This window comes from Protobothrops mucrosquamatus, unplaced genomic scaffold (genome assembly GCF_001527695.2).
Source record: "Protobothrops mucrosquamatus isolate PMUCROS unplaced genomic scaffold, P.Mucros_1.0 scaffold1045, whole genome shotgun sequence".
In the NCBI taxonomy this organism is placed as follows: domain Eukaryota; kingdom Metazoa; phylum Chordata; class Lepidosauria; order Squamata; family Viperidae; genus Protobothrops; species Protobothrops mucrosquamatus.
In genome coordinates this window covers 322,521-343,525 of record NW_015387277.1, presented here as the reverse complement: position 1 = coordinate 343,525, position 21,005 = coordinate 322,521, and the positions used below count along the sequence as shown (strand labels likewise).

The window sequence follows — 21,005 nt, the reverse complement described above, 5'->3', positions numbered from 1 at the left end:
TCAAATGGGCAAGTGGTATCATGTAGCTTTACAAGGCGCAACCTGACCTTCTCACATTGACCAGGAGTGACATAATTGTGCAGGAGGAGAAGCAGTCACATCATTTCTGTTTTGCACAACCTGCTTAAAGTTTGCAACTAAATGCTTGTCTTCAGTTGAGCTGACAAGAGAGAAGAGAGGGCTCAGTGAACCATGGCAGGGCTGCCATGAAATGACAGGAATCATTGGCATACATTTCAAATAGCTCTCTCAATCCTATTAAAGTATTGCAGCCCTGTTTTAAAATAGACAAGTATGAAACAACTTTGATAGATAGAGAATAAAATGGCTTATTGATTTTTTTTTTAAAGTCTGTGGAAAATTACCCCAAATGTGTCATTCTTTAACATTTAAAAATATATTACATAAAAATGAGCTACTATGATAAATAAAAAGTTTTTGTTTTGTTTTTTAAAAAATGACCCTTCTGTTACGCTGGGCATGGGATATGCAGCACATAGGAACACGGCCCCCTCCTTCCTTTGGTGAAGAATGTAAAATTAATGCCATAGAAATGCATAGAGAGCAAACTTCAATTCAAAGGCTAAGAACATCCTAATAAAATCGGACTTTAATTAATTCTCTTTCAGCTGCTTACAAAATGACTAGATTCTAACATCCATTTGGCATTGCTCTTTTGGCAGACATGACATGTAGGTTTGAAGGAAAGGATGATGAGATTGGAGGTCTATTATGTGCCAAGGTAAAAGGCAGATCATAATCTGAGTCGGACTTTAGTGGCAAAAATCCAGGAAGACAGCCTTGATCTAGCTGGGGTAAAGAGCTTGACACAGTAAGGATGCTTGAAGCGTTTCGTGAATCCTGGGGAAAAAAAATAAGACAACAAAAACATTTGCCATTAATTATTTTATAAAAACCGAAGCTATCACCTCTAGAAGGTAGTCCATGTTTAGCAATTGCCTCATTGAGCGATTATTTGTAATTACGATGGTGATGAAAAGTAACTTCACAATCGATTTTCACATTTACAACCTTCTTGAGTTTGTAAAGCAAAGGAAAAGTGAAGTATGACGGTAAGCATGGCTGTGGTTTCACTTAGTGACCAAATTGATGGTTCCAACTGTGGTCGCTAAATGAGGATTACATGAAATATGCGTAACTTTAAGCCCCACTGATTTCAAAGGGATTTAAGTATACTGTACATATCTATTGACTGCACCCATTAATAACAACTTCTAAAAGTGCAGTTGATCCTTTGGCTTATACGATGCTTTGATGACATACGTTCTTTTTAAATATTTGAATACAGCTAAAAAGTCTGCTGTCGTACATTGGTTTACAATTATCTGCACATCTGACTACATGGATTTCTTAAATTTAAAGTAAGTCTTACAAACAACAAATAAAAAAAACAGAAGTGTTTACTAAACCCTTTTTGAGAAAAGATGGTGGAAATGGTCATGAGTTTTAAATATTTACCCGTTTTATCATTCTTTGTCTGGAATATTTTAAAAGTTGTAAATAACCATATTTTGCTTTCCACAAGGAGAGTCCCGAGAACTGATTAAAAACTAAGAGTCCGTGCACAATAAAAGAAATCACTTGCAAATTGAATTCTTGTTTTCCGAAATATCTAGTAAACCCAGGCAAATTTTCCAGATTGTACATTAACATTGTTTGAATACAGTAGGGCTAGGAGATTTTAAAAAGGCTGTATCCATCAGGCTGCGGACTGGAACCAAGCTGGGGCCCAGGAGTTGGGGACCCCTGCTTTAAAACATACAATCTCAGTTAAATATATACACACACAAGAATCTAAAACAGACCACTCACAATGCGCCATTGTCGAAATGCCATGGCTTACATTTGGCAGGCAAAACAAATCAATAAAGTTGTTAGATATAAAGGCAATATTTGGAATTCTGCTACTGTGAATTCTGGGGGGCTTTTTTTTTTTTTTAAGAGCTTTTCCTTCCCAGTTCTATTACTGTTCCTGGGAAGAATGGAAAATCAATGGCTCTATCTATCAGCACTTTTCTTTGATGTTGGCTCTTTGATTTTCTGGTATTACACAAGGTATCTTGGAGCTCGGGTGAAAAGCTGGACCTTTAAGACCTATCCATACGGCAGCAATTTCAAAAGGTTACCCCAAGGAGATGTTTTAAAACTAGTCATACTTTCAGTTCTGCAATGTTTCCAAACTAGATTTGGGCCGACAGGGTGCACCAAACTCAAGATAATTCTTCTCCCCTGTCTCATAGCTGACAAAGTGAGAAAGAGCCTGTGGCCTAGAGGTTAATACATCTGCCTAACATGCAGACAGCCCAGGTTCGAATCTCAGAAGGATATGTCTGGTTGAAAAGAACTAAAAAGTTCAAAATGGCTATTCCAGTTCTCCCTTAATTCTTTGTTAGCAATCCAAATTTTGACTAATATTAATTTGTACACAAAATAGAAACACACAGTCTTCAGGACTAGTGGATTTTAGTCTAACAGCCGGGCTATTCTCATCAAAGTCAGGTATTTGCACATCTATTATTTAAATCAGCAAGTTATACAATACGTTTATCTGAACATTTAAGCACAATATCAAAGAAACAATAGAAAAGATTGGGATGTCTTCATTTGCTTCGAGAGAAGGAAGAGCTTCTGTACAAATGTGTGCTGTATTTTAAATGAGGCTGCAGACCGACGATCAGGCTAAATGTCTTGCTTAAGTAAATGACATCAATAAATAGTAGGAGCTAAAGGTCAGCTAAATGTGCATGTGTGCTGGCACCACTGTCTCTTCAAATCAACCTGCTTATCCTGGCGAAAGGACATTTTGGGGCTCATGTTTGTTTACTCCTCAAAAACAAGCCACCCTCTTTTTTTTAAAGAAACAAACAATGGGAAGAAAAGGAAGAAGGATGAAAACAACCTCAAAAGTCCAAAGGAGGGGAGAGGGTAAAAAACAAAAAACAGGTTTCCTTAGGGAGCCATGCTCAACAAAAGTATGAAACGTAATGATTGGCAGCTAGTCAATAGAAATAGAAAAGGCTTCAACATTTGGTAAAGGTGATGGGGCGGGGGGGTTGGTTAGCAAGGTTTCCACTCTATGGTCAGGTTGCTTCTCCTAAGTTGCTCAGGTAGAATTAAAGAACAACAATGGGATGGAAATCAGGGCTACTGTGGCCTTGGCCATTAATAGTCCTCACCTTCCATGATAAAGCAAACACATGGACTGGTGGAGGGTGGAATTTCTGAGCGTTCTTGCCTACATTGAAATAACTCAAGAAATCCATCTCTGGGTTAAAATGGTTGATTTCTTCAGCATCTCTACTTTGCTTTGCTATTTGGCACTGGGCAGGATTAATGCACTTAGAGTAACTGTAGAAAAGCATCCACCACAGTCAAAAGGATTAATATGTTGGGATGGTAAACAACTTTTTCAGAGACAATAGTCTCCAAGGATATAATAGTAGAGTAAACACTGTAGACCAGCCCCTTTAACAAAAAACAAAAGGAACCCAAGCCTATGTTGACTGCCTTATAAATGTAAATGAACCTCTAAAGTTCTTTAAAAAGGTTGCAGAAAAGGAGCACAGAGGGAAAATTTGTAATACATTTGTTTGACCAAATACATAAACAAAAACTTGTTTTTAACAGATCCTTAGAACCTTCTTTGCATTTGCTGTCTACCCTTCCCAGCCATCATATCCATTTTATGAGTTGGTCTCAAGATATCCGGAAGAACCAGATGAAGAATGCTGGCACTTTCGTCATCTTGAATATTTCTTTGTTTTGCTTTTGTTTAGGTTGGGCACTGTGGCTGTATGCCATTCTCATTCAGCATCTGTTCAAGATCTAGGTATTGCGTTGTTTCACAGAGTAATAATACGGACTGAGTTCGCCCTACTGTAGCTCTAAAAGTTACAGCTGAAATGCCAACGACAGGATCCTTTATCACCGCTTTCTCTTAATTTACTCCCAGACTTTGTTTTTTCAAATTGCTCCATTCATTTGAATTGCTGGGGCTGGCGGCAGGGGGCATCCAAACGAACAGATGGGGTGGCCACCTTGCAAGAATCTCAGGTAAGGGATTCGTCTGCGAAAGATCTGAAGAGGCAAAAGTTCTGCTGCCCAGATTGTTAACCAGCGACCTTTAATCGCCAGGCTCCAGAACCCTTTATGGAGATGTGTGTCCCTCTAGTGCCCTCCCGGCGGTCTAATTTTTGTCTCAGAGTCTCGGAGCCCGATGTAGATTCTTCGCTTTGGAAAGGGAGAGGAAGGGAGGGGGGGGAAAGCGTGAAGCGAGAATGAAAGATGATATTTACATTCACTTTGCCAAACATTAGCATCTTTTTGTCCAGTCATTTGAATTCGGGAGGAAAAAAGGAAAAAACAGCTTAGAGAACAAGGGTTGACACATCCAGTGTGAAATCTTAAGGTGCCGGAATGCAATGAGGGAGAAAGTGAGACCGAACCCACATTTCAACTCCCCTAACTGTGCTGCAGCATGCGTGAACTTTGTGACAGGTCTCTGTCTCTCAGCCACAGTTGAGTAGCTCTTGCTGACACTCAGCTGTCAGATAGCATCCCTTTACTATGCCCCTAACATGCTCTACAGCTTCACCCAATTAACTTGCTTTCACTTGACATTGCAGCAAAGAGCTTCATAATAGGTGGTCAAGGTGCAACGGTGCCTGCTTGCCCTCTCCCTGTTCATAAACGGCAAGATGTTTAACTATCTTCCCTTTTTTTTTTTTTTGCCGGTTTGCTCAGAAGCAATATGACAGTGATGCGCGGACTAAAGTGGGCAAGCAAAGCAGAGTAACTTCAAAGCACATTATTGCAGCTTCCTTGTAAAGGAAAGCTCTCCCTCCCCCCCAAAAAAGCACGGACCCTAAACCATCAGAAAGAATTTGATTAAAAATAAAGCTTTACAGAAAACTTTGCTGAAAAAATTAGAAAAAGACACGAGGGGACGGGGAGGAGGCTGAAAATAATTATTTCCCATAATAGTCTTTAAGTTTAGTTTTTTTTTTTAAAAAAAAAGTTACATGTAATTTGTACATTTATGTTTCAATCTTCTTACGCTGGAGAAATCAGAGGGTTTTTAAACAATGAATGCCATTGTATATGCCATTGTAAGTAAAAAGAATAGGCATCACTAAAATACGTGTCAAAGAAAGTAAATGTGGACCATAAAGGAAATATATAATATTAAATCATTCAAATGGCATCTTTTAAACAGATTTTGATATTTAATTTTTTATTTGATTACCTGGATAATTCTCCCTCTTTCTGCAACAAACACGTTTTTTTTTAAAAAAAAAAATCAGAATCATGCAAATAATTTTGTATCTTATGTCATGAACTGCAAAGCCATGCATTAAGAAAACTATAAAATAATACATTCCTAGGACAGTGTGATACACATCGGATTATAGTTGAGAAACGTTTCTGAGAGTTTTACCAGGATGAGATCTTAAAAAAATTTTAGCTGCTGAGTTCAGAGAGGGGGATGAGGAATGATGCACACGCATCATCTCTATGCAAGTACTATGTTTTTTTTAATAGAGTGAAGATACATCTTTGCCACACAGTTCTTCTGAAAGAATTAAAAAAAAACTGCAGACCTATTAGAATAGAATAGAATAGAATAGAATAGAATAGAATAGAATAACAGAGTTGGAAGGGACCTTGTAGGTCATCTAGTCCAACCCCCTGCCCAAACAGGAGTCCCTACACCATTTCTGACAGATGGCAGTCCAGTCTCTTCTTGAAAATCTCCAGTGATGAAGCTCCCACAACATCTGAAGGCAAACTGTTCCACTGGTTGCTTGTTCTCACTGTCAGAAAATTTCTCCTTATTTCTAGTTTGAATCTTTCCTTGATCAGTTTCCATCTGTTGTTTCTTGCCTGGCCTTCAGGTGCTTTGGAAAATAGGTTGACCCCCCCCTCTCTGTGACAGCCCCTCAAATATTGGAACACTGCTATCATGTCTCCCCAGGTCCTTCTCTTCACTAGACTAGCCATGCTCAGTTCCTGCAACTGTACTAGAATTTTAACTCATGTCAAGGTTAACAAGCTCCTCACTATTACTCTTTATTATTTATTCATCAAATTTATATGGCTAACCTATCTCACAAAAGTGACTATTGCATCCATCCCTCCAAAATAAAATTTAAATATCGGATGTGTGCAAAACGAAATAGACTCAAACTTGCAGCTTAGTTCCTTCAGAAAAGTCTAATTCAAGCCAATGAACTAGTTCCATAATAAGTGGGTTCTGAACTGCAGACATAGTCAAAACATTTTTCCACCCCTGCTGTGTATTATCTATAGGTTATCATTCCATACTCACATAATCCAGCAAATCTGGTTTCTTTATTCAAATTAGTTATGTTTAACACTTCATAACAGAACTATGTCACCCAGGGAAATGGGGGTGCTCCATTGGGATGTTTTCTCTTCAGAAAGAAACAATAGCATTTATGACGAATCTTTGATAAACCACTATGGTACAAAGACAATCTTTTTTGATGTGATGACTGTATGAGATTTATTCTGAAATCAGAATAAATTATCTGTGATTTCAGATAATCTTCCAGATACCTCTGTGGTTCTGAATATAATGTTTAAATTGAGTTCGCTCATTCTTGAATTCACTCATTCGTATTTTTTTTTTTAAATGGGCCTTGCATAAAAAAATAAAATATGTAGCCTTATTTTCCAGTCCATCAGACAACATGCTACATCCTGTCACAGAAACAGCAAGCATTCAACTTTTTATTATATACAGTATGTCCGATCCAAACAAGGACTACTCCAATATAAGAGTCTAAAATAATGGAAGAAAGAAAAACTGGAATTTCTAACTGTGTGAACTAGAACCTTGTCAGGAAGTAAAGCTGGAGGCATTCATACATCTTTTAGCCTGGTTCAGATTTTACACATATTAAATTTTGGGTAAGTATAACAACACTGACCTTGATCCAGCTTCTTCCTGGTATAAGTGGTCCAAAGGGAAAGAAACAAACAAACATGCCAAAAAATAAACAATCAGAAAACCCTTCACATTTCATGTTTATAAAACCAGAAATCAGCCAGAAAAGTACATTTATTAAAAAAAAAAAAACACCTTTCATGGGGAGTGATTCTCCATTCTTGATACAGGAATAACCAAGAGGCAAAAGGGTCACACTTTAGGCTCAGTGTCACTTTATGTCTAATAAGCATACAAGCTTCAAATATGCTAACTGAGCAAGAAACCAAGCTTCATTGGTTCTAAATTTAAATGTGGGTGAGCTAAGGTTAGGTTTCATTCTTATCTATGGTTATATTTCCATTTTGCAACTATATGAAAAGAACTAACAAACTAAGAAAAACTATATGTACACTCTGTCACTACAGACAATTATAAGGACTAGAAGACTATTTTTTCTTTCCTGAAATGGTCATATGAACCAAACGTCCTTAAACAAGTAGAAATCAATATTTCCAACAGCTTGCTAAGTGGAATTTTTGTTTTTTTTAAAAAAAATGGACTGTTGTCCTTTGGTATAAACATACAATCTCTTCAGAATATTCATGAGGGGAAAACTTAAAAAAAACAAAAACAGATAGAGTTCCAGGAAACAAATCTTATTGATTTATACTTACATTGAATTTATTAAGGGTATAATATATTTTTCTTTTAGGGAGCCTGAAGTGGCTTACATGGCTCTTTGTGTGCTTGTAACTTGAACCTCGCAACCATCTTGGGTGGTATGTCAAGTTGAGAAATGTGATTGGCTGAGAGAAACTCTGGACTCGTGCCTTCTAAGTCTCAAGCCAACCTCTAGTTCTGGGTCCTCACCATAACGCCCGGGAGTGGTGACGTTCCCACAACACATTGCTTGGCTCTTGCCAACTTTCCTGCCTCACTTAGTTTCAGTTTATAAAGCTCTTTTCAATTAAAAAAATCAATGAGAATCTCATGCTATAAAGCCAAGACATGCCCCGTAGCTTAGCTTCCCTTTCCAATAATCTTTCAGAGCCCTTGAGAAATTCTTATAAATTAAAGGTGACTGATTACAACTCAGTGTTTAGTTTACCTTATAGTATCTAGGTATTTTGTGACTGGACATACCAACCATTTTGTGAACATGTTCGTGATCTACTCCACAAATGTGGGGGATTCCCTGCTCAAAATATTTTACACAAGAAAGAGGTGTGTGGGAATTTATTTACAATACTATTTTATGACTGCATGTACAGAATAAACTTTAAAGAAATAATAAAGAAATAAATAATAACATTACTGTTGGGCAGTGATTCCACTTCAGATCGTGTTTTCCCATACAGCTTGAGATCACCCATGTATAAAGGAGGTGGGATCAGCCTGGCAGATGTTTTTGATGTGTAGCCAGGGCCACACCTGTTTACTATTATGTAGCCAAGACATTGCACTGAATTTTGGACTGGACAAATGAGCCTCCCTTACCAAACAGGGTAAAAAAATAGTGAAAATTGAATCAAGATGCTCTATGGAAATAACATCAAGAGTCTGGAGAAAGAAGATCACTACAAACACAGATAGTTATCACTTATTGATCGGTTGCTTAATGTCTGTTTGAAATGACAGCAACCTTAGAAAGTGTGCTTTTACAAACAACTCACAAATTGTTACATATACCATCCCTGTGGTCACATGATCACGATCTGAGTTCTTGGAAACTTTTTTGCACTCGTGACAAATTGCCAAGCATCCTAAGATCACGTGATTGCCATTTGCCCTCTTCTCAGCTGGCCACCCCACAAAGTCAATGGGGAAGATTATAAGATGCTGCCTATCAAGAGGATTCCCTCTAGTCTCTGGGGACTGGCTAAAAGAGCACCCTGCCAATCCATGTCTGTTTGGATCCTGACAGTGAATTTCTCAAAATTAATTAAATTTAACTCAGCTTAAAATTTTTCCCTCCCTGCCTCCATGTAGCTCTCAGCAAAGACAAAGAGAAGAGACCCCAAGCTCCAACCAAACTCTGTCAAAATTCAAGTAGACACAAAGGTCAAACCCTTCCCACTCTGCTTCTTAAAGGGCTGCCTGCTAGGAGGGAATCTCTGTATACAAAGGATTGCCTGCATTGGGAAGCAGGCAACCCTTTGGAAGAGAGGGAATTTCAGCTCTATCTTTCGCTCTCAAAGGGCTGCCTGCCGGGAGGGAATCTCAGCTCTTGACTGAGAACTCTGAGCTGCTGCCAGAGGAGGAGGATGGACCATCATTCTGGCAGGCAGCCCATTCACTCTCCACCACAGAGTTGAAAAATTTAAAAAGGCATTGGAAGAGTATTTGAATAGCAGAGAAGAAGATGCACTGAAACTAGTACTTGGCAAGGCAAAATATTATATGGCAAGTGTATACACACATGGGTGGGAGAGAGAGAGGGGGGGCATTGTCTAAGAGCGTTGAAAAAATATACAAGGGGACTAATTCTGTCTATGCAAGACCAAGCCTTAAAAACAAATGCATACAAGACCAGAATTGAGAAGATAGCAATAGACTAGCACACGTTGCCTCTGTAAAAAAGCTGAAGAAATACTGGACCACCTGATTAGTTGCTTCAAGAAGATCATACAGACTGATTAAACACAATAGCATGACAAAGTAGCAATAATAGTGCATAGGAATATCTGTAAAAAATACCACTTGCCTACAAGCAAAAATTGGTGGGATGACAAAATAGACCAAGTAATAGAAAACGAAGAAGCTAAAGTGTTCTGGGACTTTAGAATTCAAGCAGTCGAGCATCTGCCCCACAACACCTGGACTTAACAATTGTTGATAAGAAAGACAAAAAAAGTTTGGATAGCGAACTTTGTTCACTGTTGGAAACAGAAAAATAGAAGAGAAAGAACTGGAGGAAATTACGAACTACAAAGACCTACAAATAGAAGTAAAATGACTGTGGCAAAAGAAAGCGAAGGTAATACCAATAGTAATAGGTGCCTTGGGTGCAACCCCCAAAATCTGGAGCACCCCTTAAATTTTATTAGCATTGACAAAATCACCACCAGTCAATTGCAACAATACTGTACCTTTAACACCATCAAACAACATCTGCCTAGCCCAAGTCCTTGGGAAAAATTTGATAGAAGGATAAAAATGCCAAATTCAACATAAATATCTGATTGACTATGCAACCACTATAGTAATGGCAGTAAAATTTCATAGCACTACTTCACATTGTAATGTACAGGGTTTGTTTTTCAACACAATAAAGCATACTTGAACAAGCATAATATGAAAACTTAAAGCAAATAAAATTACAGGAAGGTATTTCTTTCCAGCTAATGAGAGAAAATGGACTAGCAGGAGAGAAAGGAGGAGGGGGAGGGGGGGGAGAGATATCCCAAATCTTAGATATGTAACTTCTGGGGGTCAACCTTCCATAATTCTGTCATATTGCTACCTGGCCCTCTTAACTTGGAATTGGTAGATAACTTAACTTGGGATCTTGTAGATTGCCAAGTGTTTCTCTTTGAGTTTTATTGCTTTATTTTTTTATTTGATTTGTGTGCCACCCATCTCATCTAGAGGCGACTTTATTCTGTGGTTAGGTTGCTTGTTTAAAACCACTGTGTGTTTTAGTGAGACCTCTCTGCTCATAGATTCCAGCACTTTGCTCCACTCTAAATTCTAGTTGAGACATTCCGCACTAGTGGAAATCTCCAAATGGTTTTCAAGGGCAGACCAATCTCTGGCATATTAAAATAGTTTCAGTCTAAGTGGTACCAACTGAATAGAGACAGAGTCTGTAATGGAAATGGCTGCAGTTAGAGCTGAGTTGAAGCATTTGTGGCCAGAGCTGACATTTGACATCTCACCATAAAAAGTCCAAGTCCAGAACAATTCCGAGGCCACACCTTTAAATGGAAACAGTCAAAAACCCTTCTGACAATTTGGATCAATCTGCAGCATTTCTATCTGATCCAGACTAGGATCAAAGGCCATTTGTACATCCACGAACATGCATACACCAAGAGATACAGCTGAATATTGATCCTGTGTATACATTTATTCCCTAATACAAAAACATGCCAATTAGTAATACGGTCGAGGAATAGTGAAATTCAAAGCTTTCTCTTGGGCTATGGGATGTAAAATGGCCTTTACCCATCTACGTACTGTTACTGAAGAATCTCAGAAACAGTACTTTTACAAATATGAGGAGTGCTTGGTTTTATATGCAGCTGCTTTGTGGAAACATAAGTGGGGGAGGGAAAAGAAAAAGAAAAGTCAAAGTAACATTAGCATGAATAGGCTACTTGGATTCCCTTGATTCAGGTGTCACCTGAGTAGAAAAAACTCAATATTAAGTTTTTTTAAAACCTCTTTCCAAAAGTCTCAGTTGATTCATAACCTCAGAACAAATCTGCCATCCTTTTGTGTTTAACCCACAGTTTAGCACTGAATAATGGATGTTCTTTATCTTGAAATAGTTTCTTCAAAAGGAAGGAGGAAATACCTAAGTAAAAGTGCCCCGACTCTGGAAAGAAGTAAATGTATCTACCTTTGTATAGAATTGTTCTTTTCTTCTGCAAAGCCTGTTCAATTATATTCTGAGTTCTATTCTTTGTAAAAAAAAATAAAAAAAAACTTTCTCTCCAAGGTTAAGCATCCCGATCTAGTTTTTCAAGGCAGCAGCAGCAGCAGCTTTTCCACTGTTCCGGCTGTAATTCAAGCAGTATTGTTGAAACTTCGGATAACAATGTGTCTGACACTGTCACTTGGAAACAAACGCGAGGAAGGCAGATTGAGGGAAGAGTATATCCCGAATGAAAACAGAAAGTTCAGTTATTGTTGCACGCCTGTTAATTGTACCACATATCATCCCTTTTATATACAAAATTTGACTTGACTAAAGTTAGACCTCTATGGGCTGAAAATAACTTTTCTTTCGGGCAGTATTCTGTGTTCCCAGCCCCTCCCCCCATTTTGTTGGACAATTGAGCCCAATCCACAAAATGCTAAGAATTCCTGCAGAATCTTAGCACGGCAACTGGTGAACTGGGTCCAGAGCACTTGATATTGTGTAGAAATGCCTATTGATACCAGAGGTTGTTGTTGTTGTTAATTGCGAAGTCGTGTCCGACCCATCGCGACCCCATGGACAACGTTCCTCCAGGCCTTCCTGTCCTCTACCATCTTCTGGAGTCCATTTAAGTTCACGCCTACTGCTTCAGTGACTCCATCCAGCCACCTCATTCTCTGTCATCCCATTCTTCTCTTGCCCTCAGTCTTTCCCAGCATTAGGCTCTTCTCCAGTGAGTTCTTCCTTCTCATTAGGTGGCCAAAGTATTTGAGTTTCAACTTCAGGATCTGGCCTTCTAAAGAGCAGTCGGGGTTGATCTCTTCTAGGACCGACCGGTTTGAACGCCTTGCAGTCCAAGGGATTCGCAGGAGTCTTCTCCAGCACCATAGTTCAAAGGCCTCAATTCTTTGGCGCTCAGCCTTTCTTATGGTCCAACTTTCACAGCCATACATTGCAACTGGGAAAACCATGGCCTTGACTATACGCACTTTATACCAGAGGTAGGTAGTCCTTGACTTATAACCATTTGTTTAGAGACCATTCAAAGTTACAATGGCACTGAAAAAAGTGAGTAACAAAGGGTCCTCTCGCTTACAACCATTTCAGCCATTCCCACATTATTAAAATTCACATGATTTTGTCAACTGGCAATGGGCATGTTTTTCTGATGGTTGTGGCATCCTGAGGTCATGTGACTGCTATTTGCAACCTTCCCAGGTGACTTCTGGTAAGCAAAGTCAATTGGGGGGGAGCCAGATTCGCTTAATCCTAATTCATGCAACAACTGCATTTACTCGCTTAACAACCGTGAGGCAACAGGTCATAAAATCAAGCGCAACTCACTTAACAACCATCCTGCTTAGCAACAGAAACTCTGGCCTAATTGTGGTCATAAGCTGAGAACTACCTGTATATAGTTTTGCTTATCAATGTATCCCCAGAATGTAAGAAGTTAATCTGGATTCTGATAACCATGCCTACAAAATGAACGTACACAACCTGTGCTTACTTCAGAGAAAGTGCTGTTGCCGTTCCCTTTTGCCTATTTTCAGTGTTTGCAACTGTGCCAAGGAATGTTATCAAAGTTTCACATGGGTTCTACTCATATATAAATGGAATCTGAATGAATGAATAACACGGTGGATACCAACGTCTGATGTTCTAGGAGAGATTACTTTTATCCCCCAATCATGCAGTAGAAGATGGAACCTTGTTTCCATATGTTTAGACAGACATGATGAACAATCTGTTTGAGAAGGATAGCTTCTTGACACTCTAGGGCAGGGGTAGGCAACCTTGGCTCTTTTATGACTCGTGGACTTCAACTCCCAGAATTCCTGAGCCAGCCATGCTGAGGGGGAAAGGGAGAGTTTCCAAGCTGAGCCATGCTGGCTCAGGAATTCTGGGAGTTGAAGTCCACGAGTCATAAAAGAGCCAAGGTTGCCTACCCCTGCTCTAGGGACAGATCACTCTGTTGAAATTTCCATTGCTGCTTTTATTATTTGTTATCATTTTATTTTTATTACCGTGATGTATTTTATTTACAGGTAGTCCTCAACTTACAACAATTCATTTAGTGACCGTTACAACATCACTGAAAAAATGACTTATGACCATTTTTTACACTTATGACCACTGCCGCATCCCCACGGTCACGTAATTTATATTCATTGATGACGGTTTCGGTGTCCTGGGGGCCTTTTGCAACCAGCTGACAAGCAAAGTCAGTGGGGCTCAGATTCAATTAACAACTATGACAAAAAAAAGTCGTAAAAGGGGGCAAAACTCACTTAACAAATTCCTCACTTAGCAATGTAATTTTGGGCTCAATTGTGGTCGTAAGTCAAGAGCTACTTGTATTGCCTTTTATAGTATATTGTTTATAATGTTATTGGATGATTTTAGTCAATGGGAAACTAGCCTGAAAACCTGGTTTTAAAGAGCAATCTACAGAATTTTAAAATATTGTTAAGGATTGTGTATAATTTCCCACTTCCCACTGAAAAAAGTATGTATATTAACATATTAAATCAATGACTTAATCCTTCCAACTCCCCCCTCAAAATAAATTAAAGGTATCTTACTCTGCTGAGGCAAAGGAAAATTAAACTTACTAAGATTTGAAACTAGCCATTTTTTTCCCATAGTGCAAACATGACAATTTTCTCTCTTGACGGCAAATGAAACTGTCAGGAAAATTAGATGTCATAAAATTATCCTATTAAATCAACACACTGGATTTCAACCAAAAGGGAGTTAAATCAATTAAAATTACGTACTGTGTCCTGTCAGGCAAACTGTTCAAAAAGTATTTTAAAGTTGCACACACGAAAGCGCCCCTGCCCCACACCAAAAATCACAAAAGTGTTCTTCCTTTGGGCGACTTTTCTACCTTCGCAAAAAAAAAAAAAAAAAAAAAGCTCACCGGAGTGTGCAACTTTTCCAGTGCAAAGTTAGAGAATGGTGGCTTCGGTCCAAGGCTAGCTAGCAACAGCTGACATGTTCTGGAATCTGGAGCCCGAAATCAACATTGTTTTCACAGCTGTAATTAAGCCACCTAATCAGAAGCACATTTTGATGGTACCGTTTCTGGAAGCCAGACGCTGATTTTGAATTCTTATGCTCCGGGCACAGTGGCTTGTAAGAAGCCCTTATTTAATTTGTGTGTGTGTGTGTACATTTAAAGAGGTAGGAGGGGGAGGGAAAGCCCCTCCCCCAAGGTGAAATGGAAAATAGCCCTTAACTGTTGGAAAGAAGCAGCCTTATGTTTTCGGGGCTTCACTAACTCTATGACCAACTCTCCTTCGGCTCCGTGCCGAGTCCCCATCTCTCGAGTGGCAGCTGCACGCAGTGAGAATAAGGACTTTTGCCAAAATCAACAGATGAGCTGGTCTGAACTGGCTCTCTCTGTGTGTTCCGACTGTAAATTGTGCTGTGATGATTAGAGAACTCCAACACAGGATGTTGACTCTTAAAACTGTCCAGAGAAAATAAGTTTGGGGTTACTTTCTTTTAAATTTAGGATGATGATGACGACGATAATGATTGCAATGACAGTTTTAAAAAGATACATTTTGTGATTTGGTGTAGAAAAGTCCTATCTAAGACAAGAGTCCTATAATATGAATTTTGAAATAATCATTCATATTTGTATACATATATGCGGAGATATAGATAGATAATGATTTAATAGGCCCTGAAAGCATTCCTACAGGAAGACTTGTCATCCTTAAATGTTTTTAAGGAGTCTTGCCCTTCAATTGTCACAATATAAGAAAAACCTGTATCTTACCATCTGTTAAAGAGAATAACTGTGAGATCTTCAAAATCTAAAGACTGGTTACTGCTTCTAATGCTTAAAATATGTTGTTTAAAATTAAACAACCACTGAATTATCATCTCATTCAAGTGGATTTAGTAACTTTAATATAAACTTTCAACCTCTGAGGCCATAATAAGGCTATCAGTAGGAAGGCCATAGTCATTGTGGTCTGATTACATTTAGTTCTGCATTTTAATTGCACATGGATTCTATTAAACTCTCTTTTTGCCTTATAGGCAACATTTAAATCAAATTACTATAATTTCCAAATATGTTTCAATAGCTTGACAAGGTAAAAGTTCACATGCTTAGCATATTCTGCTTTTTTAAATGTTTTCTATAGAAAAGGAAATGTTGTGTATACAAATCAAGGATGCAGATACATTATCTGATTACACTTCTTTGTGTTTTTTTTTAACTATCAAAGTGGTAGACCTATTGTGGCATCTTAACAATTAAGTATGATATATTAAGAATTATGATGCAGGCATATAACATTTGTCTAAGGTATATTTGCACCATACATCTTTCTTTGTCCAACTTTTTAATTTTGTGCAGATCCTCCTGGTCTCCATTGCTGTAGAAAATTTTACTATATGGGAAGCTTTTGTAGATAACTGTTCTATCATTTGTGACAATGTTTTATAGCAGGAGGCACTTTCTACTACTGTTAGTTTCTTTCTTCCAAAAGAAGAAGATGAGACTACACTATATCTCTAACCATAAAATATGTAATTGGAGGCTACCAGGTTGAAAAGATCTGAAGAAGAAGCAGATGAGACCTTTTCCTTAGGAATAATCCTAATATTTCTCTGATCTAAATCATCTGGAACTAGAGTGTATCCAAATCACTTTAAATTAGACGACAATATAATACTTGATTAGAATAATTAGTTTTGTGGTAAACATAGCAAGGTTCTGTTTGAATACTGAATGTACTTTTAAGCATGGAGCCGGTGGCTAATTTCTAGTCATTATATAAATCCCTATCTTTATGAATAAAGCCATCATCTATTAAATTATTGTGCTGTTTCATAGTACCTGGAGAAAATTTAATTTACACGCACAGAACATATCTATACAACCATATGTGAAGCATACAATTAAAGAATTCTCACACCGTACAGAATGGTCTTGACTGACTAATCCTGTCTTTAAGCAACAACTAAAGTGGTCCTATCCAACTGCTTCAAAATGGTTGCAAAACCAGAAAATACTCAGGAAGCTACAAGTCGCTTTGCTACAAGAGTGAGCAAAAGCACCTAGTTTCTTATCCTATGCATCCAGATCTGGATATCCTATGAATGTTTGGACATGAATACCAAAGGAAGAGATGCAAAATTGGTTGATGAATCTAAAACCGACAACTCCATCATGACATCAACTGTTATCAGAAACTGGAATGAAGACAGTATAGGATATTGCTTCAGAAGTATAAGAAATTGCAGACCAAGAATACCAGACACTATACACCATGTTGCAGCATATTGGAAGATATACGTACAGTATAGTGTCAATGATAATCTTTGTAATACTTGTGGAACATCTGTACATTCTACTATTCAGTTTATTTTCATAATCAGTAAAATATTCATACAAATAGTCCAACCCTGAACACAAAAATGAAGAGAACAAATGGTCCATGAAACATGGCTAGATTTCATCCAATCCAAGATTGGTATGACCAGATATTTACACTACACAAATCATGGAATCCAATGTGAGTGAGTCATAATATTTATTCATTTTGCAGCTGCTTCTAACCCATTCTTTGGAAATCACTTGCCACTACAGCAGACACGTCAAACTTGCGACGTCATGTGACGTCGCGCAATGTATCGGGACTGTTTTGCTATTGCTGGCAATGGGGTGGGCGCGGCTTCTGTGTGATGCATCCGGCCCGCGGGCCGGCAGTTTGACACCCCTGCACTACAGAATACCAAGTCAGGTCATATGGTACCCACACCATGCTTGTGACTGCTTAATCAGCAGGGGGTCACATCAAAGGTGAACTATCAGAAAACTTTGAAATCTGCATGCACCAGAGAATGCCAAGGATGCACCTTCTCCCTGTTGCTATTCAACCCTGAAGTAGATGCCACCATGAGAAAAGTCTTTACAAACAGATGTGTGAATTTGACTAGGGACAATTCATCGCTGATCTCATGAATGCAAGTGACATCATTTCTGCTGATCATGAAGTGGAAGCTATCTCAACGGGATACAACCTAGTGATCTGGGATTAGTCAGTGTAGAAAAAATAATGACTTATTAGTCATTATTTGTTTAGACTGATTAGACTGATGACTTATTAGTGGTCATAGAGCTAAAAGGAGCACAATTAGAACAATTCATTTTAAAAAAAATATTTTTTATTAAAAGTTTAATTACAGTAATAAAAAAATACAAACTAAAAAAAAACTAAAAAAGAAAATAAAAAGGTGCAAAAAAAAGCAAAGAAGAAAAAGAAAAGAAAAAACTCTAAGAAAGCAACTTCCCACCCTCATTAGGACAAGTATAAATAATTTCACTATCTCTTCCTCCTCTCAATTATAGATATAAAGCTTGTAACTCATCTCTTAACTATGCATAGATCCAATAAGTAGCATCTTGTTCAATGCAGGTGGCAGCCAAAAACAGAGCCCTAAAATAATAGCATTAAAGAGGGGTAATTTCTCCTTTAAAGAGATCAAGATCACAAATATTTCCTACTTTAAGTGGAACAACAATTAGATAGAAAATGTTATCAGATTAGAATACATAAAATAACTGTAGAGAAAAAGGTTTAAACTCAATGTTGTTAGCAAATCCAATATACAACATTTTTCCAGTCCAGATGTCAGTAAATTCAAAAATAACTATCCAAAATAACATGGCCCATTTCAATCCTGTTCAAATAAACGGATTTTGTGTTCCCTATTTTTACATAAAATAATCTTGGTTTTAAATCCAGTTAGCTGATTGTTGATACTTGTTTTGTATTTCTTCAATACTTTAAAGAGCCTCTCGTTAGTCCAACAGAACGAAATTATTCCAGTTGTTCTCTCGGTTTATCATTTTTATTTCTTCTTAATTTTTAAAACCTCATCCATTTTTTTTACATCTAGTAGCAAATTCCTGTTTATGTTCTTTCAGACAGACTTTGTTGCATATCTTTTTCTGCAATATTTTCTTCTGAAAACAGATAGTTCCCAAGAAAACACAACACAACCGACATTATTGATTCAAAGTCCCAATACCGTTCCTCAAAAATGTCTCTGAACGCTGTAAGTTATATCATGTTATATCTCCAATGTGAAAAACAGTTTTTCTTTCCCACAAAAGTGCATTTATTCCTTAAAATTAATTTCAAAGGCATAATGTTCAAAATCCAATATTCCGACATTTTCTGAGCCCGTAATCCAATTAAAACTTTCTGTATTCAAAACCTTGCCTTCTTCTCATTCAGAAATGGAGTCATTGTCTTGAGCAGTAGCTTCTTTTGAGAAGCTTAACAACTAGAAGGTGGGATTGCTTTATACACCCTCAATTTTCTCCTAGGACTAGGTGCTTTTGACTGTGTAATTTCATTACCTGCATTTACTTAGGTCCTTTACTTGCCTTTATGTTTTGGACTAAACTTTGCTTGTAGATTCTGATTTTACCTATTGCTAATCTAACTAATGAATTCTGCACAGTTCACCTACTTTGCTGCACATTTTAGACTCTTTGCCTGAAAAAAATCACACCACATGCAGGACATAGTTGAAAACGTTTCCAGGAAGGAACTTTTACATTTGAATGCTGGGAAAATACAGTGCCTCACAATCACAACTGTCTGGAAGACATGTGTCAGGACCCCTTCAACAGATGAGTAAGAACTGTGTTTGCTCTACTTACAGTGATCTGGAAAGACCCACAGATGTATTTTTTGGAATTAATTCCAAAGATGAAAATATTCTCAGGCTATTCTACACTGTCTATCTAAAAGTTTACTGACTCATGTCATTTCTACCCCACTCATTGCTCAACATGTGGTATTTCAACACAAAGACCGATCACTGAAACAAATGAAGTATCACACACACAAAACCACATAAATGCATTCATGACAGAAACATACATTGGATAACAGCATCAGCGAATACATTCATCCAAAAACAACAACTCTTGGTATTTTCTGTGGAAGATGACAGCCCAACTCTTTCTCCAGCTGTTATCTCACTTGCAGCCTCCCCCGAGGATCATTATTCTTTCTCCCTCCTTCATCTGAAGCCATATGTCCTCCTGACCTTAGCAAATTTCCATCTCTGTGGATTCATGTGATTCCTCCATCTCTTCAGATTCCCTCACCCTCTCTCAGTCATTCTCCCAACTCTTCTATTTCCCCTTTTCTGATACAATCTAAATTCCAAAGGACTGAGTAACTATGGGGAATTTCTCCTAATATACTTGCCTGGTTCTATAGCCAGGTGGGCTTCTTTTAATTGCTTAAAGGTTTCAATGTTTGGCTTCTTCTCTTTGGGCTCATACAGATATTTTTAAAATTGCCCAGAGTTTACAATAAACCCCACTATTTGGTGCTAGTAGCAGGAGTAAAACAAAGGGGAAGCAAGACTTTATAAGGGATAAGGATTAGAATCAAGGTGTTTTTTGACCTCTGAATATATTAAATTTATCCTCAAGGGAACAAGGCATGCCAAGTGAATCTTCTCTAGATAAAGTAACCTTATTATGCTGATAGCCAATATCTAATTTCATCCGGAAAGTTTTCTGCTTGTTATTTCTAGGATAAGATGATTATATGCAAATATTTAACCATCCCAGTCAAACATTTCTGCACCTATTCTATCCACTCTTTTTTTTGTTCAGAATTTCTGAACAATTGCACATATGGTAAGTATGCATTCAAATTTGCAGAAAGATATTGTGTTTATTTATTAATTTATTCTACATGAAAAGATTGTGTCAAGTTCTGTTCACTTAACTGAAACATAATTTTGCATGCAACTGTAGTGCTACAAAAGCTTTCTTAATCAAACAGCAATTCTCTGAAATGAACTTAAAGAAAGCTAATGATGCTCTGCTATTAAAATGGACATGCAGGATACCTTAAATTTATAGAAATGTCTTTTTTTAAGATAATATTGGACATTTCTGCTGCATTTGAATGCCCTTCTGTCCATTACGTGTTACAAGACCCTGAACCTTCCCTTCAAAGTAATGGCACTATTCATAACTTCAGTTTAGCAGCAGTCAATCTCTTACTTGAAAAGGTAAGCAAAATAGAACAAGAGGGATAATTCCTATTAATTTATGCCATATCATTTTATTTATTTATTTACTGGGCTTATATGCAGCTCCAATCAAAATTGAGTATTCTATTTACCCAAATATGGTTGATGGGCAGAGTATATTCTATATTTTCTCCTGGAGTTCAAGACAATATTGCCTTGTGGAGATATGGGTGACAAAACACATTAAATATAAATATAAATATAAACAGAGCTTTTTTTGTCACGGAGTTCCGGCACCTTTTTTGGATGGAACCTTGTAGGGTAGGCAAGACGGGTTGTATGACATGTGTGAGTTCCGGCACCTTTTTTTTTTTTTTTTTAACAAAAAAAGCACTGAATATAAATAAA

The 21,005-nt window shown here is 37.7% G+C and overlaps 1 protein-coding gene across 1 annotated transcript in view; it reads right to left on the bottom strand.

Moving 5' to 3' along the window:
* Positions 1 to 587: 587 nt before the first annotated feature.
* Positions 588 to 21,005, bottom strand: part of CCDC171 (coiled-coil domain containing 171) — a 183,881-nt gene continuing 163,463 nt past the window's right edge. The window contains exon 26 of the mRNA XM_029284871.1: positions 588 to 861. Within this exon, the coding sequence (XP_029140704.1) occupies positions 652 to 861 (210 nt within the window). The 3' untranslated portion in view covers positions 588 to 651. The remainder of the gene's footprint in view (positions 862 to 21,005) is intronic.